This window comes from Macaca mulatta, chromosome 2, assembly GCF_049350105.2.
Source record: "Macaca mulatta isolate MMU2019108-1 chromosome 2, T2T-MMU8v2.0, whole genome shotgun sequence".
NCBI lineage: Eukaryota > Metazoa > Chordata > Mammalia > Primates > Cercopithecidae > Macaca > Macaca mulatta.
This window is the reverse complement of record NC_133407.1, coordinates 171,145,363-171,169,102: the sequence shown is the minus strand read 5'-3', so window position 1 is coordinate 171,169,102 and position 23,740 is coordinate 171,145,363. Positions and strand designations below refer to the sequence as shown.

The window sequence follows — 23,740 nt, the reverse complement described above, 5'->3', positions numbered from 1 at the left end:
GCTTTTGTAATCATATCTAAGAAAGCACTACTAAATCCAAGATCAGAAACATTTATCCCTATGTTTTCTCCTAAGAAACCAGAGTTTTATTGTTTTATATAATGTAGTTTTTATAGTTTTAGCTCTTCTACTTAAATCTCTGACATTTTGATTTCTTAAAATATGGTGTGAGATGAGGGTTCAAATTCATTCTTTTACATATGAATATCCAATTATCCTGGCACCATTTATTGAGACTATTCTTTACCCACTGAAAAATCTTGGCACCCTTATCAAAAATCAATTGACTACAGATATGTGGAGTTTATTCTGGACTCGGAATTCTATTTGCATTGATCTCTTTGTCTATCCATATGACAGTTCTACTGTGTTTTTTTTTTTTTTTACTGTCATTTTGTAGTAAGTTTTGAAATAGGGAAGTCTTAGCTTCAATTTTGTTCTTTTTCAAGAGTGTTTTGGCAATTCTGGGTCTGTTGCAACTCACTGTGAATTTTAGGATCAGCTTTTTTATTTCTGCAATAGCAAGAAAAAGCTGTTAGGATTTTAGTGGAACCGCATTGAATCTGCAGATCACCTTGGGGAATATTGCTATCTTTGCAATATTACATCTTTCAGTCCATGAATACAGAATGTCTTTGTATTTATTTACATATTCTTGAATTTCTTTCAGCCATGTTTTCTTTGTTCAGTGTACAACTCTTGTACCTCTTTGGTTAAATTTATTCTTAAATATTTTATTCTTTTTGATGCTATGGTAAATGGAACTGTTTCCTTAATTTTCTTTGTGGATTGTTTATTGCTAGTGTACAGAAATATCACTGATTTTTGTGTGTTGATCCTGTATCATGTGGAATTGCTAAATTCATGTATTAGCTTTAATAGTTTTAAATAAATTTTTAAGAATTTTTCTACACGTAAGTTCATGCCATCTGTGAATAAAGTTTTACTTCTTTTTTTCTAAGTTAGATACCTTTTATTTCCTGTTCTTGCCTATTTGCTCTGGCTAGAACTTGCAGTTTAATGTTAAATTGAAATGGCAAAAGCGAGAATCCACGTCTTGTTCCTGCTCTTAGGGGGGAAAGCTCTAAGCCTTTCACCACTGAATATGATGTTGGCTATAAAATTTTTATAAACCAAATGTTTTTTACTCTCACTTACTCCCCTCTCTATGTATTTTTTCATGTTTTATTCAGCTTGGTTTCCCCCAGCTTAACTTCTATCTGTCCTTCCTTAGTTGTCAAAGCACATTAAAGGCCTCTGTCGGGGAACAGGGGAGAGAGATGAAGCTCTGAATATTCCCAGAAAATCATTAGGAAGCCAGGTTAGTTGTTTGCTGTTTTTCCTCTAAACAAACTGTGAACTATTAAGAAGTGTGTAACTGCTGAAGCACCACAAACATAAATTCAAGAAATTGTAATGAACAAAAGTAAAGAACAGAAAAATGGGAAAAAAAGAAAAGAAAAGAAAAGAAAAAAAACCAAAGACAAAGAATCACAGAGCTATTAGCACCTATAGGTATTCACTTTATAATTTTTTCGATATTTCAGTGGTCTACTTTTAGACTTATGAAATAAATTTTATAATCCCTAAAGTCAAAAACAATAACTTTTATTATCTATTTCTCTACTCTCCTCTATCTCACTCATCTCAAACACACACATACACATACATATGTACACACTGGCACATAACAATCTGTGAGGTGTAGCAGATTTCAGATGTGCTATGGGAATTGACTTTCTAAATAATCACTTGAGAAACTGAATCACCCTCTCCCTGGAAACATTATGAGAAAAATATCAGATGATCTAGATATTGAGAACTCACCTGTCACATAAAGAGTTGTTGAGTGGCTTTCAATGATAGCAGACAGAAAATTTGCAGAACAGCGGTATGACCCATTGTCACTAGGAAGCACTGGTTCAAAATGCAGAATAAAAAATGAAAGGTTCTTCTCTTGTTTCCAACTTGTGTGTCTACCTTCAAGTTTTACACATGTTGTTCCATTGAGCTTGCACCAAGTCACTTGAGGCCTGTGAGCACAGTATTTCACAGGGCATTCTAGTTTAAAGGGATCTCCTGCGAAGATGGAGTGATAGGATTGTCTCTTTATATAAAGTTGTACATCGCATGATTCTTTGCCTAAAAGATAAAAACAAAACTAAAATCAAATATGTTCTTCTGGAAGTACCATATATATGTGACTTCATTAGTTCTCAAGCATTATTTGGTAATTTTCAAAAACAATTCCCCAATTTCTAGTAATTAAGCCTCACTAGCAGAATGTCTCATACTTATTAGGCACATAATAAATATGTTTAAAAGGTGAAATAAATCATTTAATCCTCTGTCAGACCTCCGAGCCCAAGCTAAGCCATCATATCCCCAGTGACTTACATGTATACATCCAGATGGCCTGAAGCAACTGAAGATCCACAAAAGAAGTGAAAATAGTCTTAACTGATGACGTTCCACCATTGTGATTTGTTTCTGCCCCACCCTAACTGATCAATGTACTTTGTAATCTCCCCCATCCTTAAGAAGGTTCTTTATAATCTCCCCCAACCTTAAAAAGGTTCTTTGTAATCTCCCCAACCTTGAGAATGTACTTTGTGAGATCACCCCTTGCCCCCAAAACATTGCTCTTAACTCCACCGCCTATCCCCAAACCTATAAGAACTAATGATAATCCCACCACATTTTGCCGACTCTCTTTTTGGACTCGGCCCGCCTGCACCCAGGTGAAATAAACAGCCTTGTGGCTCACACAAAGCCGTTTGGTGATCTCTTCACACGGACACGTGAGACACTGTCTTAGTCTGTTTTCTGCTACTATAACCGAATACCTGAGATTGGATAATTTATGAATCATGGAAGTTTTACTTGGCTCATGGCTCTGTAGGCTGAGAAGTCCAAGAGCATGGTGCAGCATCTAGCAGAGGCCTTTGTGCTGCATTATCTCATGACAGAAAGCAGAAGGTGGAAGGGAGCACACAAGACAGAGAAAAATGGGGACCAAAATTTATCCTTTTATCAGGCACCCACTCCCATGATAACTAATCTATTCCTACAATAAGGGCATTAATACATTCATAATCTACTGATGTCTTAAAGGTTCCATCTCATGGAACCTTTAATTGCTCATTACAATGGCAATAAAATTTCAATATGAATTTTGGAGGGGGCATTCAAACTATAGCATTCTGTCCCTGGTCCCCCAAAACTCATGTTCTTTTCACATACAAAATACATTCATTCCATCTCAATAGCCCCAAAAGTTTTAATTTATTCCAGAATCAACTCAAAGTGCCAAATTCAGAGTCTTATCTAAATCAGATATAGGTAAGATTCAAGGCACAATTCACTGTGAAGCATATTCCCTCCAACTATGATCCTGTGAAATCAAAACAAGTTATCTACTTCCAAAATACAGTAGTAGGACAGATATAAGATAGATATTCCCATTCCAAAAGGGAGAAATAGGCAAAAATGAGAAATACAGTAGTAGGACAGATATAAGATAGATATTCCCATTCCAAAAGGGAGAAATAGGCAAAAATGAGAAATACAGTAGTAGGACAGATATAAGATAGATATTCCCATTCCAAAAGGGAGAAAAAGTAACAGGTCCCAAGTAAGTCCAAAACCCAATAGAGAAATAAAATGGCATTGCTGGCCTTGGTTGATGCTTCAGCACTCACAAGTTAGAGACTCCTGCTTGCGCTCTCCCAGGCTAATGCTTCAGGCTAATAGCTCCACAGTTCTCAGGTCTCAGTGGAGGTCCACTCCCATGCCTCCACTAGGCACTGCCATGGGAGTGGACTCTTCCTGGGCCCTCAGGCTGTCCACAACATCCTTTGAAATCTACATGGAGGAAGTTGTGGCCCACGCTTCTTGCATTCTGCTAGCCTGCACACTTAACAAGTGCTTGCCACCAAGGTTTACCAGTTGCACCTTACGGAGTAGTGGGTTGAACTGCACCTGGGTTCACTTGAGCCATAGCCGGAGCAGCCAAGGAGCACTGTGCTGGTACTTTGTAATCTCCCCCACCCTTCTCTGGACTTCTCAGCCTACAGAGCCATGAGCCAAGTAAAACTTCCATGATTCATAAATTATCCAATCTCAGGTATTCAGTTATAGTAGCAGAAAACAGACTAAGACAGTGTCTCACGTGTCCGTGTGAAGAGATCACCAAACGGCTTTGTGTAAGCCACAAGGCTGTTTATTTCACCTGGGTGCAGGCGGGCCCAGTCCAAAAAGAGAGTCGGCAAAGTATGGTGGGATTATCATTAGTTCTTACAGGTTTTGGGATAGGCGGTGGAGTTAAGAGCAATGTTTTGGGGGCAAGGGATGATCTCACAAAGTACATTCTCAAGGTTGGGGAGATTACAAAGAACCTTCTTAAGGTTGGGGGAGATTATAAAGAACCTTCTTAAGGGTGGGGGAGATTACAAAGTACATTGATTCAGAGAGCAGAAACCTGCGGCAGATCTGGGCAGCAAGCCTGTAAAAGGCACTCCAGTTTCCTCTGAAACCAATTTGCCCTCTGAGCTCTGAGCCTATGATGGGAGGGGCAGCCTCAAAGGCTTTGAAATGCCTTCAGGGCCTTTTTCCACAACTTCTTGAATAGTACTACACTCCCTTCTATCCCTATTAATCGCTTTAACAATGGTCACTAGGCCACACCCTTAGTATTTTCTCCCAAACATGCCTTTTCACTTTTTATATGGCTAGGCAGTGAGTTTTCCAAGTCTTTCTATTCTGCTTCTCTTTTAATTATAAATTCCATGTTTAAGTCATTTTTTCCCCTCCTGCCTCTTACTGTAAGCAGTTAAAAGTAGCCACACAGCAGCCTAAATGCTTTGAGGCTTAGATATTTCTTCCACCAGATATCCTAAATTATTGCTCTTAATTTCTGCTTTCCGTAAAGTCCTAAGACATAGATCCACTTCCACCAAGTTCTTAGGAACTGTATGACAAGGACGGCCTTTACTCCAGTTTCCAATGGCTTGTTCTTCATTTCCCTTTAGTTTTGCACTTTGTGTTGATTTGTATTTTTTTATTTTCCAGTAAAGTTAAGGCTAAGCACATGATCCTAAAAGTATTTTCTTTTAAATTATTTTTTCTCCACTCTTACAGTTCTTTCTTAGCCTTTATTTCTATGTTTTGAACTATCCCCCCCCTTAGCAATATGTCTAATCCATCTCCTTCATTTATTTATTTCACTCATTTTCATGCATTCTTCTGAATAGATTTACAGTATCATACATTATAATGACATAAGCGTAACAGAGATTATAGCCAAAACTCTCTTTTAAATACAAAGACAGATAAAGGCCTTGCCTGTGATCACACAGCTTGTCAGATGTTGAACCAAGGAGCAACTTTTGACCCTGAGTTTCACATACATGTCTATCCAGAACAAGGTTTCACCTCATTTCTACACCCTCCTTGCCAGCATAAATATTCTCATTGTATCTATTTTCTTACACCTAATATAGCTTTCACTCACATCCTACTTAAAAACCTTTCCTGCTCACATCTCATTAATCTCTGCTCAGATTAATACAAACTTGATTGAGTTTCCAGGAATCAGAGTGAGAAAAAGGACCTGCAGAAAACTTTTAGAACCTCTTAATATTTACTTACTTTTAACTGCTCTGAGACCTCAAACAAGTTCACTTTAAGACTTCCTAATTCAGTTGCTTCCAAAAGTTCAGAACTAAAATGAAACCAAACTGAAAGGTAAGTTATAAGGATGAGGTTTTCAAAAAAATGAAGAGAAAGGGTAAAATATTTTACCAAAAGGAAGTGTACCTGAATGTGGTTAGACTTACAACACAAAAGTAAGAAGGCCAGAGGCAGAAAGGTCAAGTGAAACTCTTGTTTCCAGAAGCCCGTTCCTCTCCCTGAAATTAACAGACTCCCTCAGCCTCCTAACTTCCTTTTTAATTTTCTTGGATAAGTCAATAACAGTTTATGGAGCCTATAAGTCTGTGCTAGAGTTATGAAAAACAATGAGATGGTTATAGACAAAGATCTTTTACCCTCAAAGAGTTTACCATTTAATTGGTAAGGCGGGAGTATCTAACAATGAGGGCACCTTTCTTTTCTTTTCCTTTCTTTTCCCTTCTTTTCCTTTCTTTTCCTTTCTTTTCTTTTCTTTCTTTCTTTTTTTTTTTTTGAGACAGAGTTTCACTCTTGTTGCACAGGCTGGAATGTAATGGCACGATCTCGGCTCACCGCAATCTCTGCCTCCCAGGTTCAAGTGATTATCCTGCCTTAGCCTCCTGAGTAACTAGGATTACAGGCATGAGCCATCAGGCCCAGCTAATTTTGTATTTTTAGTAAAGATAGGGTTTCACATCAGGTGATCAGCTCATCTTGGCCTCCCAAAGTGCTGGGATTACAGGCGTGAGCCACCACATCGGCCAGAGGACACCTTTCTAGAATAAATTTACTATATACCACTCTTTGTTCTTTCAGTTTACTGAGCTGAAAGCAAGGCTTGAGGGTCCTTGCATGCTGGTTGTTAGGAAGCCTAGGAATGAATCGGACAGGATGTCTGCATTTGTGGAGCTTGCCTTCTAATGGGAAATAAAAATGAATGACAATTGGGAGAGTGTTATATAACACTGTAAAGAGGTACAAACAAGGCTGGGCATGGTGGCTCATGCCTGTAATCCTAGCACTTTGGGAGGCTGTGGCAGGTGGATCACCTGAGGTCAGGAGTTTAAGACCAGCCTGACCAACATGGTGAAACACCATCTTTACTAAAAATACAAAAATTAGCCAGGTGTGGTGGTACATGCCTGTAATCCCAGCTACTCAGGAGGTTGAGGCAGGAGAATTGCTTGAACCAGGGAGTTGGATGTTGCAGTGAGCCAAGATCATGCCATCCAGCCTGGGCAATTGAGTGAGACTCTAAAAAAACAAAAAAACAAACCAGAGGTACAAACAACTTTGCATGGGTCTGCAGAAGGTTAACTTCAGCTGGAACAAAGCTTCATGGAAGGGCAATACTTGAGCTGAACCTCGGTAAATGAGTAGCCCTTTGGCAATCAGAGCAGTGCATGGGACAGGGGAGGTATTTTAAGAGTGAGGAAATGGAACGGAAAAGTCTTAGAGACCAGGAATCTCATGATAGATTTAGATCATTGATACACAACTAGATCATGGTTTTCTGACATGATGACATGGAGACCACCGGTTGTTTCAGAACAAATGGAATAAGCATTAGGCAGGAGTTTAAACTTTGCTTATCCACCATGAAAAAATACAATGCCTAATTTTGGGGGATATTCATAAAGGACATGGAAATAGCTAAAAATGAGACTATTCCTTTGAACATGTCTGTTTCAAATGCTAACACATTGAGCGAATTTGAAGATAGTCCCCCAGTTTTGCTGGTCCTCAGTTTCTTCAAAATAAGATGAAAGCGTTGAGCTGTAAAAGTAAGAAAGTTCTCACTCACCACCCCCTGACCACACTAACACACACAACTTCACCTTCCTCAATGTGTGACTGAAACTATGAAATCACTTTTAGCCTGCAATTTCTATTTCTATCACAATATATTACCTTTCTATTTAGCCACAGGGCTATCACTTGATGTTAGTGGCGCAATTAGACATCACTTCAAGTTCTGTCTTTCGTGACTGTATGCTCCGGAGCAGTGCACAAAGTGGGTTAGGGCTGGAGAAAAGAGCCAGCTTTCTGAGTTGGTGACGTCACTGATTCACAACGGGATTATGGAAACATTGCAGTTCCTAAATATTCTTATCAGCAGGATAATGACCATTCACAATCATACTGACTGGCACAGGAATTTTTCTTGAATGGAGGAATGAACCGATGATGAATGCAGGCTTGCAAATAGGCATTAAAATCAAGAGGACTCTCTCTGTGCACAAACAAGGTATTATAATACTTCCTATCTCTCAGAGGCTAACACTGATGTTTATAGTGTAAAAATGACCACTGAGACAAATAGCACAATTCTTTTTTTTTTTTAATTTATATATTTTTTGAGATGGAGTCTCACTCTTGCCCAGGCTGGAGTATAGTGACACAATTTCGGCTCACTGCAGCCTGCGCCTCCCGGGTTCAAGCGATTCTCCTGCCTCAGCCTCCCAGGTGGCTGGGATTACAGGCGCCCACAACCATGTCCAGCTAATTTTTGTATTTTTAGTAGAAACGGGGTTTCGCCATGTTAGCCAGGCTGGTCTCGAACTCCTGACCTCGGGTGATCCACCCACCTCTGCTCCCAAAGTGCTGAGATTATAGGCGTGAGCCGCCGGGCCCCGTCGACACAATTCTAATTGTCCATCTGACAAGCTTGTTAACACTCCTTTTCGCCTGTTCTGAATTATGAATATCCATCATATGATACTCAGGACACACAAAGCTATCCCCCAAAAGTTTGTCTTATCAAATAAATATTTCCTAAAGAGGAATAACTATGACAGTTGCTTTTGGCTGTTACTCAACTTCCAACGACCAGTTATTTTATCTCATTTTTTATTTATTTATTTTTTTGAGATGGAGTTTTGCTCTTGTTGCCCAGGCTGGAGTGCAATGGCGCGATCTCCTCTCACTGCAACCTCCACCTCCCGGGTTCAAGCAGTTCTCCTGCCTCAGCCTCCCAAATAGTGGGAGCTATCAGTTATTTTTATTCTTGCTCTTATTATCTCTGCTGTTTTTCTCAAGCATTCATGTCTGATGATAGGAAATTTTCAATGCTAAACATAATTAAAATAAATACATGCAGTAAAAGAATAAAAACTTCTGGCCCAGCGTGGTGGCTCAAGCCTGTGGTCCCAGCACCTTGGGAGGCCAAGGCGGGCGGATCCCAAAGTCAGGAGATCGAGACCATCCTGGCCAACACGGTGAAACCCGTCTCTACTAAAAATACAAAAAATCAGCCGGGCGTGGTGGTGGGCACCTGTAGTCCCAGCTACTGGGAGGCTGAGGCAGGAGAATGACGTGAACCCGGGAGGCGGAGCTTGCAGTGAGCCAAGATCGCGCCACTGCACTCCAGCCTGGGCGACAGAGGGAGACTCTCTCTCAACAAACAAACAAATAAACAAACAAAAAATAAAAACTTCTACTTCCCTCCAGGCTCTTGTATAATGAAATATCCCTTGTTAAGTCACTATAGGTTTAGGAATTCTTTCATTTTAAAAATTTTTATCAAAACCACTAGTGGTAGGTATATTCCACGTTCAGGTGGTACCGATTATATTTTATTTTAGGTCCAGAGTACATCATTTTGAGCAACCCCTTTCTCTATACATAAAAATATTTTCAGAAATAATCATGAGATGAAACAAGTAATAAAATGGCCAGAAAAGAAATATAGATAATGAACATTGTCTTGTGTTGAACTTCATGTATAAAACCATGCAAATTAAAAAATGTTTAAAAAAATATTAAAATACTAAAAAGGAAAAATGCACAGGTAATTATTCAATCATTTTTATATCCACCTAAACAGTATGAACTTTGATTCTTTAGTTATAGTCTGATATAAGTTTATATAAATAATTGTCCAATAACTAATCAATGAGTTGTATTAAAAATGAAATTCTACAAAGATACAATTTAGGTAACTACTAAATTGTAACACTAAAGTTTTATTTTCTTGATTTCTTCTTTAGTTTTAAAACAATATTTTAAAAATACATTTCAATTGTAAAAATATTAATCAATCTAACATTTCATGCATGAAATAAAGTTGCCAAGCCGAAAATGGTATATATCACAATTTGTACCCTTTTCACTGTTTTAAATTTTAAACACAAATAAAAATTCAAGACGTTTGCACCAAATGACAAAAATGAAACAGCTCCTGTGCTGCTTCTTTGTCTCAGCATTCTCTGTGGTACTGTTGTTTATTTAAAACTGAATGTTGAAAGACTGGAGTATGTAGTACCACCGAGACTGAGGGCACAAAGTGTCCCTGGAGGAAACTGGAGAGATCCTGGACATTATAAATTTACTATCAAAATGAACACAAGTAGCTGAATTGTATACCTCCAAGACCAGCTCTATAACTGGGAAGTTCTCTGAGTTAACTTGCAAGTAGAATGCAAAGTTTGTCAAAAGATATATACTACAACTGTGCTAATTTGAAGTTTACATATATATTATAAAACTCAACAGTAACCACAGTATTTAGAACTTAGACCAAAAATATTTGAAGGGTAAATATTTCACCTCTGACATGGTTCATATTTGCTAGTATATAGTGATAATTAAAAGGAAACCGGCTGGGTGCAGTGGCTCATGCCTTAATCCCAGCACTTTGGGAGGCCAGGACGGGTGGATCACCTGAGGTCAGGAGTTCAAGACCAGCCTAACCAATATGGAGAAATCCTGTCTCTATAAAGAAATACAAAAGTAGCTGGGCGTGGTGGCGCACTCCTGTAATCCCAGCTACTCAAGAGGCTGAGGCAGGAGAATTGATTGAACCCAGGAGGCGGAGGTTGTAGTGAGCCGAGATCATGCCATTGCACTCTAGCCTAGGCAACAAGAGCGAAACTCCGTGTCAAAAAAAAAAAAAAAAGGAAACCAACTTTTAGTTGTTTTTAAATTCAGTACAGACAGTGGACCCACTTGTTCACACCTAGGAGTGTGGATATCCCACTGTCCTTGACACATTAGTAACAAGACAGTTTCTAGCATAAAGAAGAAGCTGAAAGTCTTACATTACTTTTCAATTTTGCCATTAGATTTTTGTTTGATTATCTAGGATATGATATAATCTCTCAGTGCTTTCAAATCCCTCACGAGGACGATAGTCTTTCTCGCTGGGTCAATCAGGAGAGGCTTCATGGGGGAAGATAAATCTCTTTCTTCTTCCAAGCCAACCCCCTGGCAAACTTGGTCCTCCTCTCATTATCACAGTATAATATCATCATTTACCTAATTACATGGGCCAGAACCTGGGGAGCCATCTTAGTCTGCTTCCTTGTCACTGTCCCATTCTATCGGCTGCGAAGTTCAGTTGAATCAGGATGGAAAATGTCTTCCATATTTGTTTCCATGACACTGCCTTAATTTGGATCTCATTCTGTTTCATGTGGATTATTGTCACAGCCTACCAAATGGTCGTCTACATTCCAAACTTGGCCTTGTTTCCCTCCCTCCACCTCAATCCATTCTCCACATCACTGTCAGTGTTTGGTGTTTTGTTTTTGTTTTTGTTTTTGTTTGTTTTTTTTTTTTTTTTGAGACAGAGTCTCGCTCTGTCGCCCAGGCTGGAGTGCAGTGGCGCGATCTTGGCTCACTGCAAGCTCCGCCTCCCGGGTTCACATCATTCTCCTGCCTCAGCCTCCCGAGTAGCTGGGACTACAGGTGCCCGCCATCGCGCCCGGCTGATTTTTTGTATTTTTAGTAGAGACGGAGTTTTACTGGGTTAGCCAGGATGGTCTCGATATCCTGACCTCATGATCCGCCTGCCTTGGCCTCCCAAAATGCTGGGATTACAGGCGTGAGACACCACACCGGGCCTAGCCCCTGCTTCTTTATGCAAACTCACCATACTCTCATATCCCCACCCCCTAGCGAATGTCTGATGCTATTTTGTGTGACATGCATCACTCTTTATAATCACATGTGTTCATGTTTCTGTCTTCTATCTAGTCTGCTACTTCCTTGATGGTGTGTTACCTGTCTCTGCATGAGGAGTTGGACTTAGAAAGGTATAAAGGTGAGAAAGCACGACGTGCCCTGAGACTGAACAGAAAGACGTTAATGGAGCAAATAATCCCCTGTTCACAGCTCTAATTGTTTCTACCTAGTACTGGCTGCACAGCAGAGTCCCCTAAGCCCTTAGAGAGGTGGGCTAAAAGGCAGAGAGGTGAAGAACATATGCAACTCAACATACCTTACAGTGGTTAAGTTGTAACCACTAAAGAAAAGCTAGACTTTACAAGTACTCAGTTTGAAAAGGCCTGATTTATGTCCACTCAGGGGTGGATATTAAAAATATTTAACAAGTGACACTCCATGGCCATCCAGCTACACAGACCAGCCGATCAGAAAGGAGTGCCAGCCACAAATAACTGTATAGTCTCGTAACTCCCAACCAAGCAAGTGTAGTTGCTGAGCTGAAGAGTGTAAGTAATTTTTGAAACCAATTAGCCCTTAAAAAAAAGAGGGTTGTGATTATGAACATTTTGTAAAATACCATTGTTTCTTGTTTTTAAAGACCATATGTTTTGATTATAACCATTATCATGAGGAAAATCTCCCCTGAGTTTCACTATGTCTCCATTGAAAAATTCTTACAAATTTATGGAAACTTCAAAGTGGTTACAACCATTGAAAGAAATGAATTACTGTAATGAATGCAGATTGCCCTAACTTGAGCTAAGAAAGTGTCAGAGTTTAACACAGAAATTAAACAAATGATTTTTTTTTTTTTTTGAGACGGAGTCTCGCTCTGTCGCCCAGGCTAGAGTGCAGTGGCACAATCTCGGCTCACTGCAAGCTCCAACTCCCGGGTTCACGCCATTCTCCGGCCTCAGCCTCCCGATTAGCTGGGACTACAGGCGCCCGCCACTGTGCCCGGCTAATTTTTTCTATTTTTAGTAGAGACGGGGTTTCACCATGGTCTCGATCTCCTGACCTTGTGATCCGCCCGCCTCGGCCTCCCAAAGTGCTGGGATTACAGGCGTGAGCCACCGCGCCCGGCCACAAATGATTTTTTGAGAAACTAAAATGATTACTAAGTATAATAAACCAACAATTTTCTGTGACATCAACCAGGATTTTAGCGTCTGTCAGGAGATACTATCATAGACAAACAACAAACCAAACTTCAGATACATGCTGGGGGGGCTACAGAAGGAAAGAAGTCTTTACACTCAGGAGCAAAAAGGCCTCCAGATGGAATGTTCCGCCTTACTTTAGAAGGCTGGAATGGCAGAGAGGAGGGAAGAGATGATGGCCACCAGGGAAGGGAAATAATCTGTCTCGCAAATCTTCCCTTGAAATTAGAGTTTAGGGATCCCATAAGGCAGTGGTTTGCACACAGTCGGGGCAAATCCACACACAGCAATAGCAGCCATGGAACCATACTTCAAAGATCTTGGGAGGACATTGACTTGCGCACCTTGGGAAATCACATGCACGACATCAGAAAACCCAGATAGCATACTTTCCCATCATAAACTAGCTGACATACACTCACAAAATCAGAAATGTGGTGACATGAGGCTAGGGTGGGGGAGTTCCACCTCATACAGAAAGTATTCATTTAATGTATTATGTAATGTCTATTAAAGGTATTACTTTAACTCTATGGTAAATAAACCCACTCCATAAGTCAGATATTCTCAGAAGTACTAGGAATACCTGGAGAAAATTAAATAAGTATGATGCACACACACATATGTTAAAATCAGAGCTTCTATTGTAAAAATGACTATTGTTACTTTAAGGAAAACCCTGTGATTGTTCTCATGAGTACGGTGAAAACTGACTGACCCTCAGTCCCTTGTGTAAAATGAAAGTGTATTTACATACGTCTCACCTGAAAAACAACACTAAAGATACAGATCACAGACAATACAGATCACAGACAAGGATGTAGTATGCAATAGTAGATTTAACTTATTCTCTGTGGATATTACCTGATATTGGTCTTTAGACAAGAAGAGCCATTCTCTCCTTGTGTAAACACACACACACACAATGTAAAATTTCCTTCACAAAAATGGAACTGGAAAGTATTAATGCCAAGAATACACAGGGCCTAAGTCTACATTTATGCCCATTATTAAAAACAAAAACAAAGAACCATGAAACAAGAAAATTGAGAGCATTTTCACAATCATCCTTTATTATTATTTCCTCTTTAAAATCCCCTTCTTACAAAAATATATCTTCTTATATTCATATATGAAACTTTTCTTTAAGTGTACTTTCATATGGCATTAGCACACTTTAAAGTAATTTCTTCTACAGTTAGAACACCTCATTGTTAGTGTAGTATGACTATTTGGAAAGTAAATTTGAAGATTGATCTCTTCAATGCAGTTGTATTGAGCAACTGAAGACTTTAAGCCATATATCTCTTGATTTTCTCATGTTTGAAATAATTCTGAACTTGTTTTGTCTAAACTCAGTCATTTTAGTATTTGTCATTGCTTTTTCCGGCATCTAGCAAAGCTTACAAAGTCCCCGTGTCATTTCCTCTCTTTGAGATATTTAAGAGTAGAACAAGAAGAGATCTTTAGAGGTCATGAGGTCAGATGTCCAATGGAAAGTTTAAGTTACATTTAGGAGATCACCTCTACAATCACTGCTACATGTTCTTTGCCACTTGCCCACAAGCACACGCCACCTCACATTATCTATGAGCTGTAGAACCAACCTAGATCTATCTTAACAGGAGGAAAAAAAGCATATGACTAATATTTTCAAAGTTCTTATTATGAGGTAGGCACTTTTAGATACCAAACATGTATTGTTTCATTTGACCCTCACAATGATTTTATGAGGGAATTGCTACTATGGCCTTTATTTTTAAGTTGAGGAAACTGGGTATTAGAGAATATAAGCCACTTGCCCAAGGTCACCAACTGGTGGGAGGAAGAGTCAAGACTAGGACTTTAACCCAGGCCTGGCTAACTCCAAAGCACAAGCTCTTATCCAGCAGGACTGTTGTAAAAGTAAATGGGAACACATAGGAAATACTCTTAGCACTATGCTTGGCACCTAACAACAAGAGTAAGTACCAGATATTATTGTTTTCTGATAGGATGAATTTAGGGAAGTCACACAGAAGTTGAGTCATTGTCCAGAGGTGTAAAGCCTGAGTGGTAAAGACAAGATGGAAACACAGAAGGCTCTGCTGTGAAAAATTACTCCCAACAACCATTCTAGGGATCAGCAGTGGTGCATAATAACTGGTATATACACCAGGCAAAAAAATATAGATAATAGAGAGAAGAAAGGCAGCACATCCAATATAAGCATGATCTTCTTTTATGTGGGAGAAGAAATTCTACAGACATATATTAACCAGCAAGGCTTGCCTTGGTCAAAACTAGAAAATTGAAAAAAACTTTGTCCTTTGATAATTTTCTAAGCTTGCTTTCAGGATTTCTTCATTACATCTCTGCCGAGTCACAAATGTCCCCTTGCAGTTCTACCCTATTGGTCACTGACTTTGCTTCTCTAGGCCAGAAGATTCACATACATTGCACCCCTTAGAGCCCTGTCTACTCTAAGTAACAAGGATGAGTTTCTGGTGGTTTTAGTTGGTCAACATGTAATTATTGCTCTTGAATAGTAAAAGCTTTTAGTCAACTTAATGAGTCCTAAAGAACAATGATTTATGTTGACTATGTAGAGAATAGCTCTGGTCCAGAGAGCCTTTGATTGCCTGTTACACACAGGCCCTGTCCTTCAGATAGGCTAAGTTTTCCACCTTGATCACAGGGACTTGAGGAAGAAACACAGGGCAGCAAATGCAGAGAGCATACCTGAGAAGCTGTTGACAGTAGCATCTGTGAGCACCTCTGGCATTTGATCAGAAACCAACATGAGTATTTCTAAATATTGACTTCAGTGGAAGGATGGTTACCTGTGATGTTCAGATTAAGTGTGGCTTATGTATTGTGAATGGAAAGGGAAAGTCAATCTCTACTTTCTTCCCAGATACTTCCTCATATCTCTCCACAGACATCACACTGAGATTCATTGGCATTTTCAAAGCCCTTGAAAATAGTAAACAATACTTATGTGGACAGAATCTGCTAAATGTCTTCCAGTATTAATTCTCATCTTCTAATATTATAGATGAAAATGAAGTGGGGCCATAACCCCACAGATGAAAATCTCAATGCCCCAGCCTCCCTTGTAGCCAGCTTATTGGATAATAGGCCATTTGTGATGTGTGTGAGTTCTAGGTTGTACTTATAAGACGAACATGGTTATCAAGAAGGCAGAAAAGAGAAACTGAAGAGCTCTGCCAGCTAAACTTGATGTTTTCCTGGGACTGATCTAACACTCCTCTGGACTCTGTTCTAAGTGAATCTCAAATTGTATATGTTTAGATTCTGAGCATACTAAAAATGACACCTCTGCATGCATACACACAGACACATGCACACAAGGCACTTCTTCCATCAAGATAAACACGTAAATCAGGTCCATAACCACGAGAGTATACCAGAAAGGTACAAAATATTGAGCTTATTTTGAGGTAAGAGAATGGAAAATATTAGAAAAGTGAAACAAATCACATATGATACAATTCACTGACACAATACAACTCAAGCTGCATGATTCTCAAACACTATTAGCATTTCTTGGTGACAAGGACAAGAGTAGATAATGCTTTTGGCATTTTTGTCACAAAGTCTTCATGACAAAAATGCCAAAAGCAGTTGCAACAAACTGAAGAACTTCTGCACAGCAAAAGAAACTATCATCAGAGCAAAAAGGCAACCTACAGGATGGGAGAAAATTTTTGCAATCTACCCGTCTGAAAAAGGCCTAATATCCAGAATTTACAAGGAACTTAAATAAATGTACAAGAAAAAAACAAACAACCCCACCAAAAAGTGCGCAAAGGATATGAACAGACACTTCTCTCTCTTTTTTTTGGAGACAGAGTTTCACTCTGTCACCCAGCTGGAGTGCAGTGGTGCAACCTGACTCACTGCAACTTCTGTCTGCTGGGTTCAAGCAATTCTGCCTCAGTCTTCCAAGTAGCTGGTCTTACAAGCATATTCCACCATGGCCAGCTAATTTTTGTATTTTTAGTAGAGACAGGGTTTCACCATGTTGGCCAGACTGGTCTTGAACTCCTGACCTCAAATGATCCGCCCTCCTCAGCCTCCCAAAGTGCTGGGATTACAGGCATGAGCCACCACTCCAGGCCTAAACAGACACTTCTCAAAAGAAGACATTTATGCAGCCAACAAACGTAAGAATAAATTTCAACATCACTAATCATCAGAGAAATGCAAACCAAAACCACAAAGAGATAACATCTCACACCAGTCTGAATGGCGATTATTAAAAAGTCAGGAAACAATAGATGCTGGCAAGGCTGTGGAGAAACAGGAATGCTTTCACACTGTTGGTGGGAGTGTAAATTAGTTCAACCATTGTGGAAGACAGTATGGTGATTCCTCAATCTAGAACCAGAAATACCATTTGATCCAGCAATCCCATTACTGGGTATATACCCAAAGGAATATGAATCATGCTACTATAAAGACACATGCACATGTATGTTTATTGCAGCACTATTTACAATAGCAAAGACATGGAACCAACCCAAATGCCCATCAATGATAGACTGGAAAAAGAAAATGTGTTACATATACACTATGGAATACTATGCAGCCATAAAAAAGAATGAGATCGTGCCCTTTGCAGGGACATGGATGGAGCTGGAAGCCATCATCCTCAGCAAACTAACACAGAAACAGAAAACCAAACACTGTATGTTCTCACTTATAAGTGGGAGTTGAACAATGAGAATATATGGACACAAAGAGGGGAATAACATAAACCAGAGCCTAATGGGGGGTGTGGGGAGAGGAGAGGGAACTTAGAGGATGGGTCAATAGGTTAAGCAAACCCCCATGGCACACATATACCTATGTAACAAACCTGCATGATCTGCACGTGTATACTGTTTTCCTTTTTTAGAAGAAATAAAGAAAAAAAAAGAGTAGATAATAATATCAAGAGTAATTTATAGAAGACTTTTGTCAACTCCAAAATTTTATTTGTGGTTGATTCCCAATTGCCACCCAATGTTACTTTAACAGGACTATTAAATTAATGAAATGTTGGACTAAAATAAAAAAAATTAGCTAAATAATGCACAGCACTTAATGGCATACCATGCACTATTCTAAGTGTTTTACAGAATTAATTTACTTAATAGTCACAACGACATTATAAGATTATTCTCCCATTTTTTTAGATGAGAAAACTGAAAACCAGAGATTTTATAGTCACAAAACCATTAAATGGCAGACATAGGATACTAATCCAGGCAGTCTGGCTCTAGAGTCCCTGATCTTAGCCACTATACCACACAGCTTCTCCAAGGAACAAAGAAAAGGATTATTTTTTGGACCTGATTACAAATGCCTATAAATATTTTTCTTTCAACAATTCTGGACTCTACATAAAGATGAAACTCACAAATAATGGAAATTAAGTAGGAAAGTCCCAATGAGGCAAGATAAATAGCTTTTGACCTCAACTTTACAATAGAGGAAACTTTGGTAGTAGGACAGAGGAAGCAAGAAATTTAAAAACTTCTCTGTGATAGCAAAGTATATTCAAGGTTGCAATCAGCACAAGGTTAATCTTTTCATGCTTTAATTCAAGAAGTCCTATAACCACAGAACGCATTCCTAAACATTTATTTAATATGTGGCAGGTATTATTGTAATAATACATAGGCACTTGGCAGAAGACAGAGCTCTATCACTAGCATTCCACCATATGTACATTTCAGCAGGAACAAATAGCTGAAGTCATAGAAATATGCCTTATAAAGATACTGTGCTACAAAACCTGAACTTCAAGGAATGATTTTTTTTTGACCCAAAGATATGGCCAGTTTGTGGTAGAGCAAAACAATCTGTGTGGGATGTGGAATATGGTGTTTAAAAGCTGGTCCATAAACCATACTGGACCGTCATAATAAAGGGTAAATATGACACAAACCAGATCAAAATGGAGACATAGACCTGACCACTGTATTCTTGAAAGAGCCAGAATACAGGTGTCCTTCCCTTACTGAACCAGACTAGGATTGCTTTTTCAAAAAATCACAATAACCAGTAATCAATCAAAGAGCTCCAATTGCCTTTATTCTGGATCCTATACGGTGCTAGGCGATACTCAGACATTAACTGCAGTGTTCCTGCCTGACTAAAGGTGGAATCCTTGGTTGATCCTCAACTGAACTACGGTCTAGGGTCGCCTCAGACAAATGGTCCAGGACGATAGGGCAGACAATGGACAGAGACACTTGCGTTTGAAGTCTAGTTCTTACCAGCATGATCTGCCCATGAAGGGAAGGTGTTGACATTTTTATTACTTCTATCAGAACAGAAATTGTATGCCACACACTGAGGGGCAAGTTTCTCTAATTTTTTGGAGAAACACAAAAACTAAGCAAGCATACTTTTGTAATAAATAAGGATCTTAAACAGGAAGCTTGTAGAGAACATTACATTTTTTCCAGCCTTATTATAGATGCAGCCTCACTCCTAGGAACAAGGACACGGATCTCACATGGCTTTGAAGTAGGGGGAAAAATCTTCAAAGGCTATCTTGAAACACTTCGAAAATGTGTTACTGTAAAGAACTCAGCAATTAAGTAAATCACGGGAAATCCCCAAGATATAAGGTAGTTAATGTGGTTTTAAGAAATGGAGCCGCCAGCTCTGCCTGGGAGAACAAATTGCACCAAATGTTCCTTCTCTTAACCTATAGCTTTAATTTAATGCAACTGATGCTGCAATTATATCAACTGGTATATATCTGACCAGCACTTCACTCAAGTCTTTCCCTTTTTTGTTTGAGTGCAGCGGTATGATCTCAGCTCACTGCAACCTCCACCTCCTGGGTTCAAGCTATTTTCCTGTCTTGGCCTCCTGAGCAGCTGGGACTACAGGCACCTCCCACCATGCCCAGCTAATGTTTGTATTTTCAGTAGAGACAGGGTTTCACCATGTTGACCAGTCTGGTCTTAAACTCATGACCTCAGGTGATCTGCCTATCTTGGCTTCCCAAAGTGCTGAGACTACAGGCTAGAGCCATGGCTCCCAGCAGTATTACATTTTCTGAATAATTTGATTCACTATATTTTGGGCTAAATATATTGCAAAACATATTGTACTTATTTATTTTATTTTTAACTTTAAAAACTCAACTATTTTAAATAATAATGTTAAAACATAATTCTCATTTAATAACATGGAAGTTGCTTGGTGAAAATAATTTAGGAAAAATACCACTAACATTTATTGAGTTTTAAATATGTGCACTTACTATGCTAGGCACTTTACCCATATTATTGCATTTACAGTCTTCACAGCAGCCCCATAATTTAGGTATGATTATTATCTCCATTGTTCAAGTGAGGAAACTAAAGATAAGAGACTTAATCAATGCCGTATGGCAGAGCCAGTAAATTAACCCAGTTCTAACACCCAAGTTCACTTTTGCAAATGCTAGGTTGCACATTAGGAGAAATAAATGTCATATCCCACCATCAATGTGGTTTAGCACTGAAACTCAGTGCTCTTAATTTCATAGAGTAGTTTATGTGTCCTTCAAATGGGGAAGAATTCTATTGAATAATATTTGACTCCAGTTGTGGCTATGTGACTGTAGGCATCTGATGGAAGGTGGGAAATTGTCAACCATCTAAGCACCTAGTCGACTTAATACTAGATACTTACAAACATAAAGATGCTTAAGTAACTCAGGACTTTTTCACTTCGTACTTGGTTGTATGGCATCCTGGCATCATAGAGACAAATTCCAAACTACACAGTTTAAAATTATAGATGGACTTTCCATAGAACCTCAGTGGTCAGATTTTCTAATTTAAAATTGCAGTAGCCAAACTGATAAATATGTGCTTGTAGGGAATAATAAGACAGAATATTTAAAACCTGAAAAATCGCCGGGCATGGTGGCTCATGCCTGTAATTCCAGCACTTTCGGAGTCTGAGGCAGATGGATCACTTGAGGTCAGGAGTTCCAGACCAGCCTGCCCAACATGCATTGTATCCATAGCTTGGCTGACTTTCTTAAAAAACAGCTTGATGGCAAGAAAAGAGAACTGAGTAGATGTTATAAGTAGTTAAGTACAAATCTATCACTACTTCTTGTGAAAATGCTCTGGCTGCCACACTGGTGATGAATAGCTAGCTCGTTCTTTCCAAACTGAGTGCAGTAGAGTTTTGCAGTGCTCAGTTGGGTAGGACAGATGTTGGATAATCCCATACAAAAATTAGCTGGGCGTGGTGGCAGACGCCTGTAATCCCAGCTACTTGGGAGGCTGAGGCAGGAGAATCAATTGAACCCGGGAGGCAGAAGAATTGATTGAACCCAGGAGGCAGAAGCTACAGTGAGCCAAGATCACGCCATTGCACTCCAGCCTGGGTAACGAGAGCAAAACTCTGTCTCAAAAAAGATAAAAAAATAAAACCTGAAAAATCAGAAGGTTCTGATGAGCCACTCATAGGCTTTTCCTCTTGATAATATGTGGGTTCCTGTGTCAATATAAGGTAGCAAGCGACTTTACAACAAAGAAGAAATTATCTTTTTTTTTTTTTTTGCCTGTATAAAGTCTTTGCAGGGGTGGCTAAATGTCATCTTTGCAGAATCCAACTTATTTTCTGTGTTCAGTTGACAACCAAGTAGGAACCATTCCCTTTCAACAAAACAGAAGCAATAACGAAAGGTTCTGCTCCTATATTTTGTAGCATTTTCTCAACTGGTATTCTCATGGCATACACCCCAACGAAGCAAGTATAGAGATTTTATTTAGAGACAGTATTATTTGAGAGTAACCATGAAGATATGTATAACCCCGATTATCCAACAACTCTCCTACCCAACTGAGCACTGCAACACTCTACTGCACTCAGTTTGGAAAAAACGAGCTATCTATTCATCACCAGTATGGCAGCCAGAGCATTTTTGCAAAAAGTAGTGATAGATTCATACTTAACTATTTATAACATCTACTCAGTTCTCTTTTCTTGCCATCAAGCTGTTTTTTAAGAAAGTCAGTCAAGCTATGGATGAAATGCCTATGATTTAGATAGATGAAAACTATGTTCTAATTTGGTTTACGCTCTACGATGTCTTCGGTAAGCAAATGTAACTGCTTGGTTTCATCTACGATTACCCCCTTAGTATAAACATTACACTGTACTAAGTTCAGCAAGGGAAAATGTTGCCTCCAAGACCCCCTGAGAAATAAAACCAGAAATAACCTAAGCAGGTGCCTTACCATGGATGTTCCAGATGTCCAGATAAGGGATTAGGAAGACGACCCAAAATAATCGCCCACTTCCAAGCATGGCAGGCAATGTCTTCATTTCCTGCACATATCAGGGATGGAAAAACTGCTCAAGTAGAAGGCTTTGCTTTGTCTTCTGAGTGCTGCAGAGTTGGGTCAGTTTACCTACCCCAGTGGCATCTGTGAAATAACTAAAAAAAAAGAAGAGAGAGGTGGTAAGAGAGGAGAGTAGGAAGAACCTGGATGATTTTGTGAAACAAAGTGAACAGAAAGATGATGTGGTACTCTGTCCTGTGGTTTTTGCTTCTTGTCAGGTTGGCTGTTCACTTTCAAACACTCTGCTCTGCAAAGCAGCTCAGTCCTTAACTTCTCCTTCCGCTCTACCACATTTTTGCCCCAGCTTGAGGTTTTTCCTGCACTCTACGTTCAGTGAAATGAGCGATTAAACTTTAAAGAAATCTATATTGTTACAGTCTTTAAGTTGAGATTTTAATCAAATTAAGGTCAGGAAATTTATGGTAAAACTATCAATGGTAAGCATACATTTTCCCCTTTGTGATAGCTTGTGATTATGAAACTTCTTTTATGTAAAAGATTTTAGGTTTCTTGTTTTTCCTGTACATGTCACAGTAAGATAAGACTGCTTATTGTCATTAAACCAGTGAAGATTTATCTGAGGTTATGGAGAAAATGAGTGACAGGAAGCACTTCCTCAACAGAAGAAGGAAGAGCAGCCGTCTTTAATTTGTGGATACATATCAATGGAACAAGATCATCATTAATATTGGCTACATGTTCTCTCTAGATAATAAAGTTCTAATCTAAAGGAGATCTTGAATATCAATTAAAGGAAATTTCCATTTTAAACATTCTTCATGCAGTTGTCTTGATGAAGTAGAATAGAAACAGTAAAGAAAGAAATGGAAAAGTTCAAGATCAGATACCACAGGCCACCATAGGACTGTTTTCTCCACAACCACTTGTAATAATTAGCTTAGCTTATAGTCATAGGAGCTAATCAAATTCACCTGCCATTTGAGACTCGAAATAAGAGATCTAGATTTGTGGCATTTGTGATCATTGACAGAAATCGATTATATAAGTTTTTTCTCAGAGACTGATGATTTTCTTCCAAGGCCAAACTTCAGTGTTTTTAAGTACAAGGAAAGTTTTAAAAGCAAGGAAAGTATATATAGATTGCTGGCCATTTTGGCGAGACCCGGGAAGCTGATGGGCAATACTTGATTCAAAGCTCCCGATTGAGTTGCCAAGGGTAAATTAAAATTTAAAAAAACAGTTATCAATATTTATTGATTCAAATAGACAATGTGCTATGTTTGGAGATGAATGATGAATGAGTTGTTATTGCTGATTTTAAAGAACTCATTCAACCAGTACTACAACTTCCTTACATCCACCTTTAGTGTTGGTCCTATAATAGAGTATAATACAGAGAGGCTACACACAGCCTTTTGGAATTTCTGTTATTAAAGAAACATCCTGGGAAATATTTATGCAGTATTTACACATCTCCTTCCTTTTCCCGTGTTCAGAGTAGAGTAAAAACTTCTTGAGGCAGCTGAAGCAAGGCTCATTGTCCCTTTAAAATGGCCCAGAGGTCAAAAGCCACAACCTTATGGCTTATGGGTTACGTAAGCCCAAATCAGAGAGAGAACATATTAACTTTATCTCAGCTTGAAACTGTTA

General features: G+C 39.0%; 1 protein-coding gene across 2 annotated transcripts in view; it reads right to left on the bottom strand.

Annotated features, from left to right (window-relative positions):
- The window catches only part of BTLA (B and T lymphocyte associated), a 36,551-nt gene extending 13,940 nt beyond the window's left edge, over positions 1 to 22,611 (bottom strand). Inside the window, exons 1-3 of one of the 2 annotated variants that reach the window (XM_015129863.3) lie at positions 22,319 to 22,611; positions 22,025 to 22,224; positions 1,828 to 2,142 (exon numbers count right to left, since the gene is read on the bottom strand). In XM_015129863.3, coding sequence (XP_014985349.2) covers positions 1,828 to 2,142; positions 22,025 to 22,112 — 403 coding nt within the window. In that variant the 5' untranslated portion in view covers positions 22,113 to 22,224; positions 22,319 to 22,611. Of the gene's footprint in view, positions 1 to 1,827; positions 2,143 to 22,024 lie in introns of both variants that reach the window. The other variant, XM_001104281.5, reaches the window with a different exon arrangement.
- Positions 22,612 to 23,740: the final 1,129 nt, after the last annotated feature.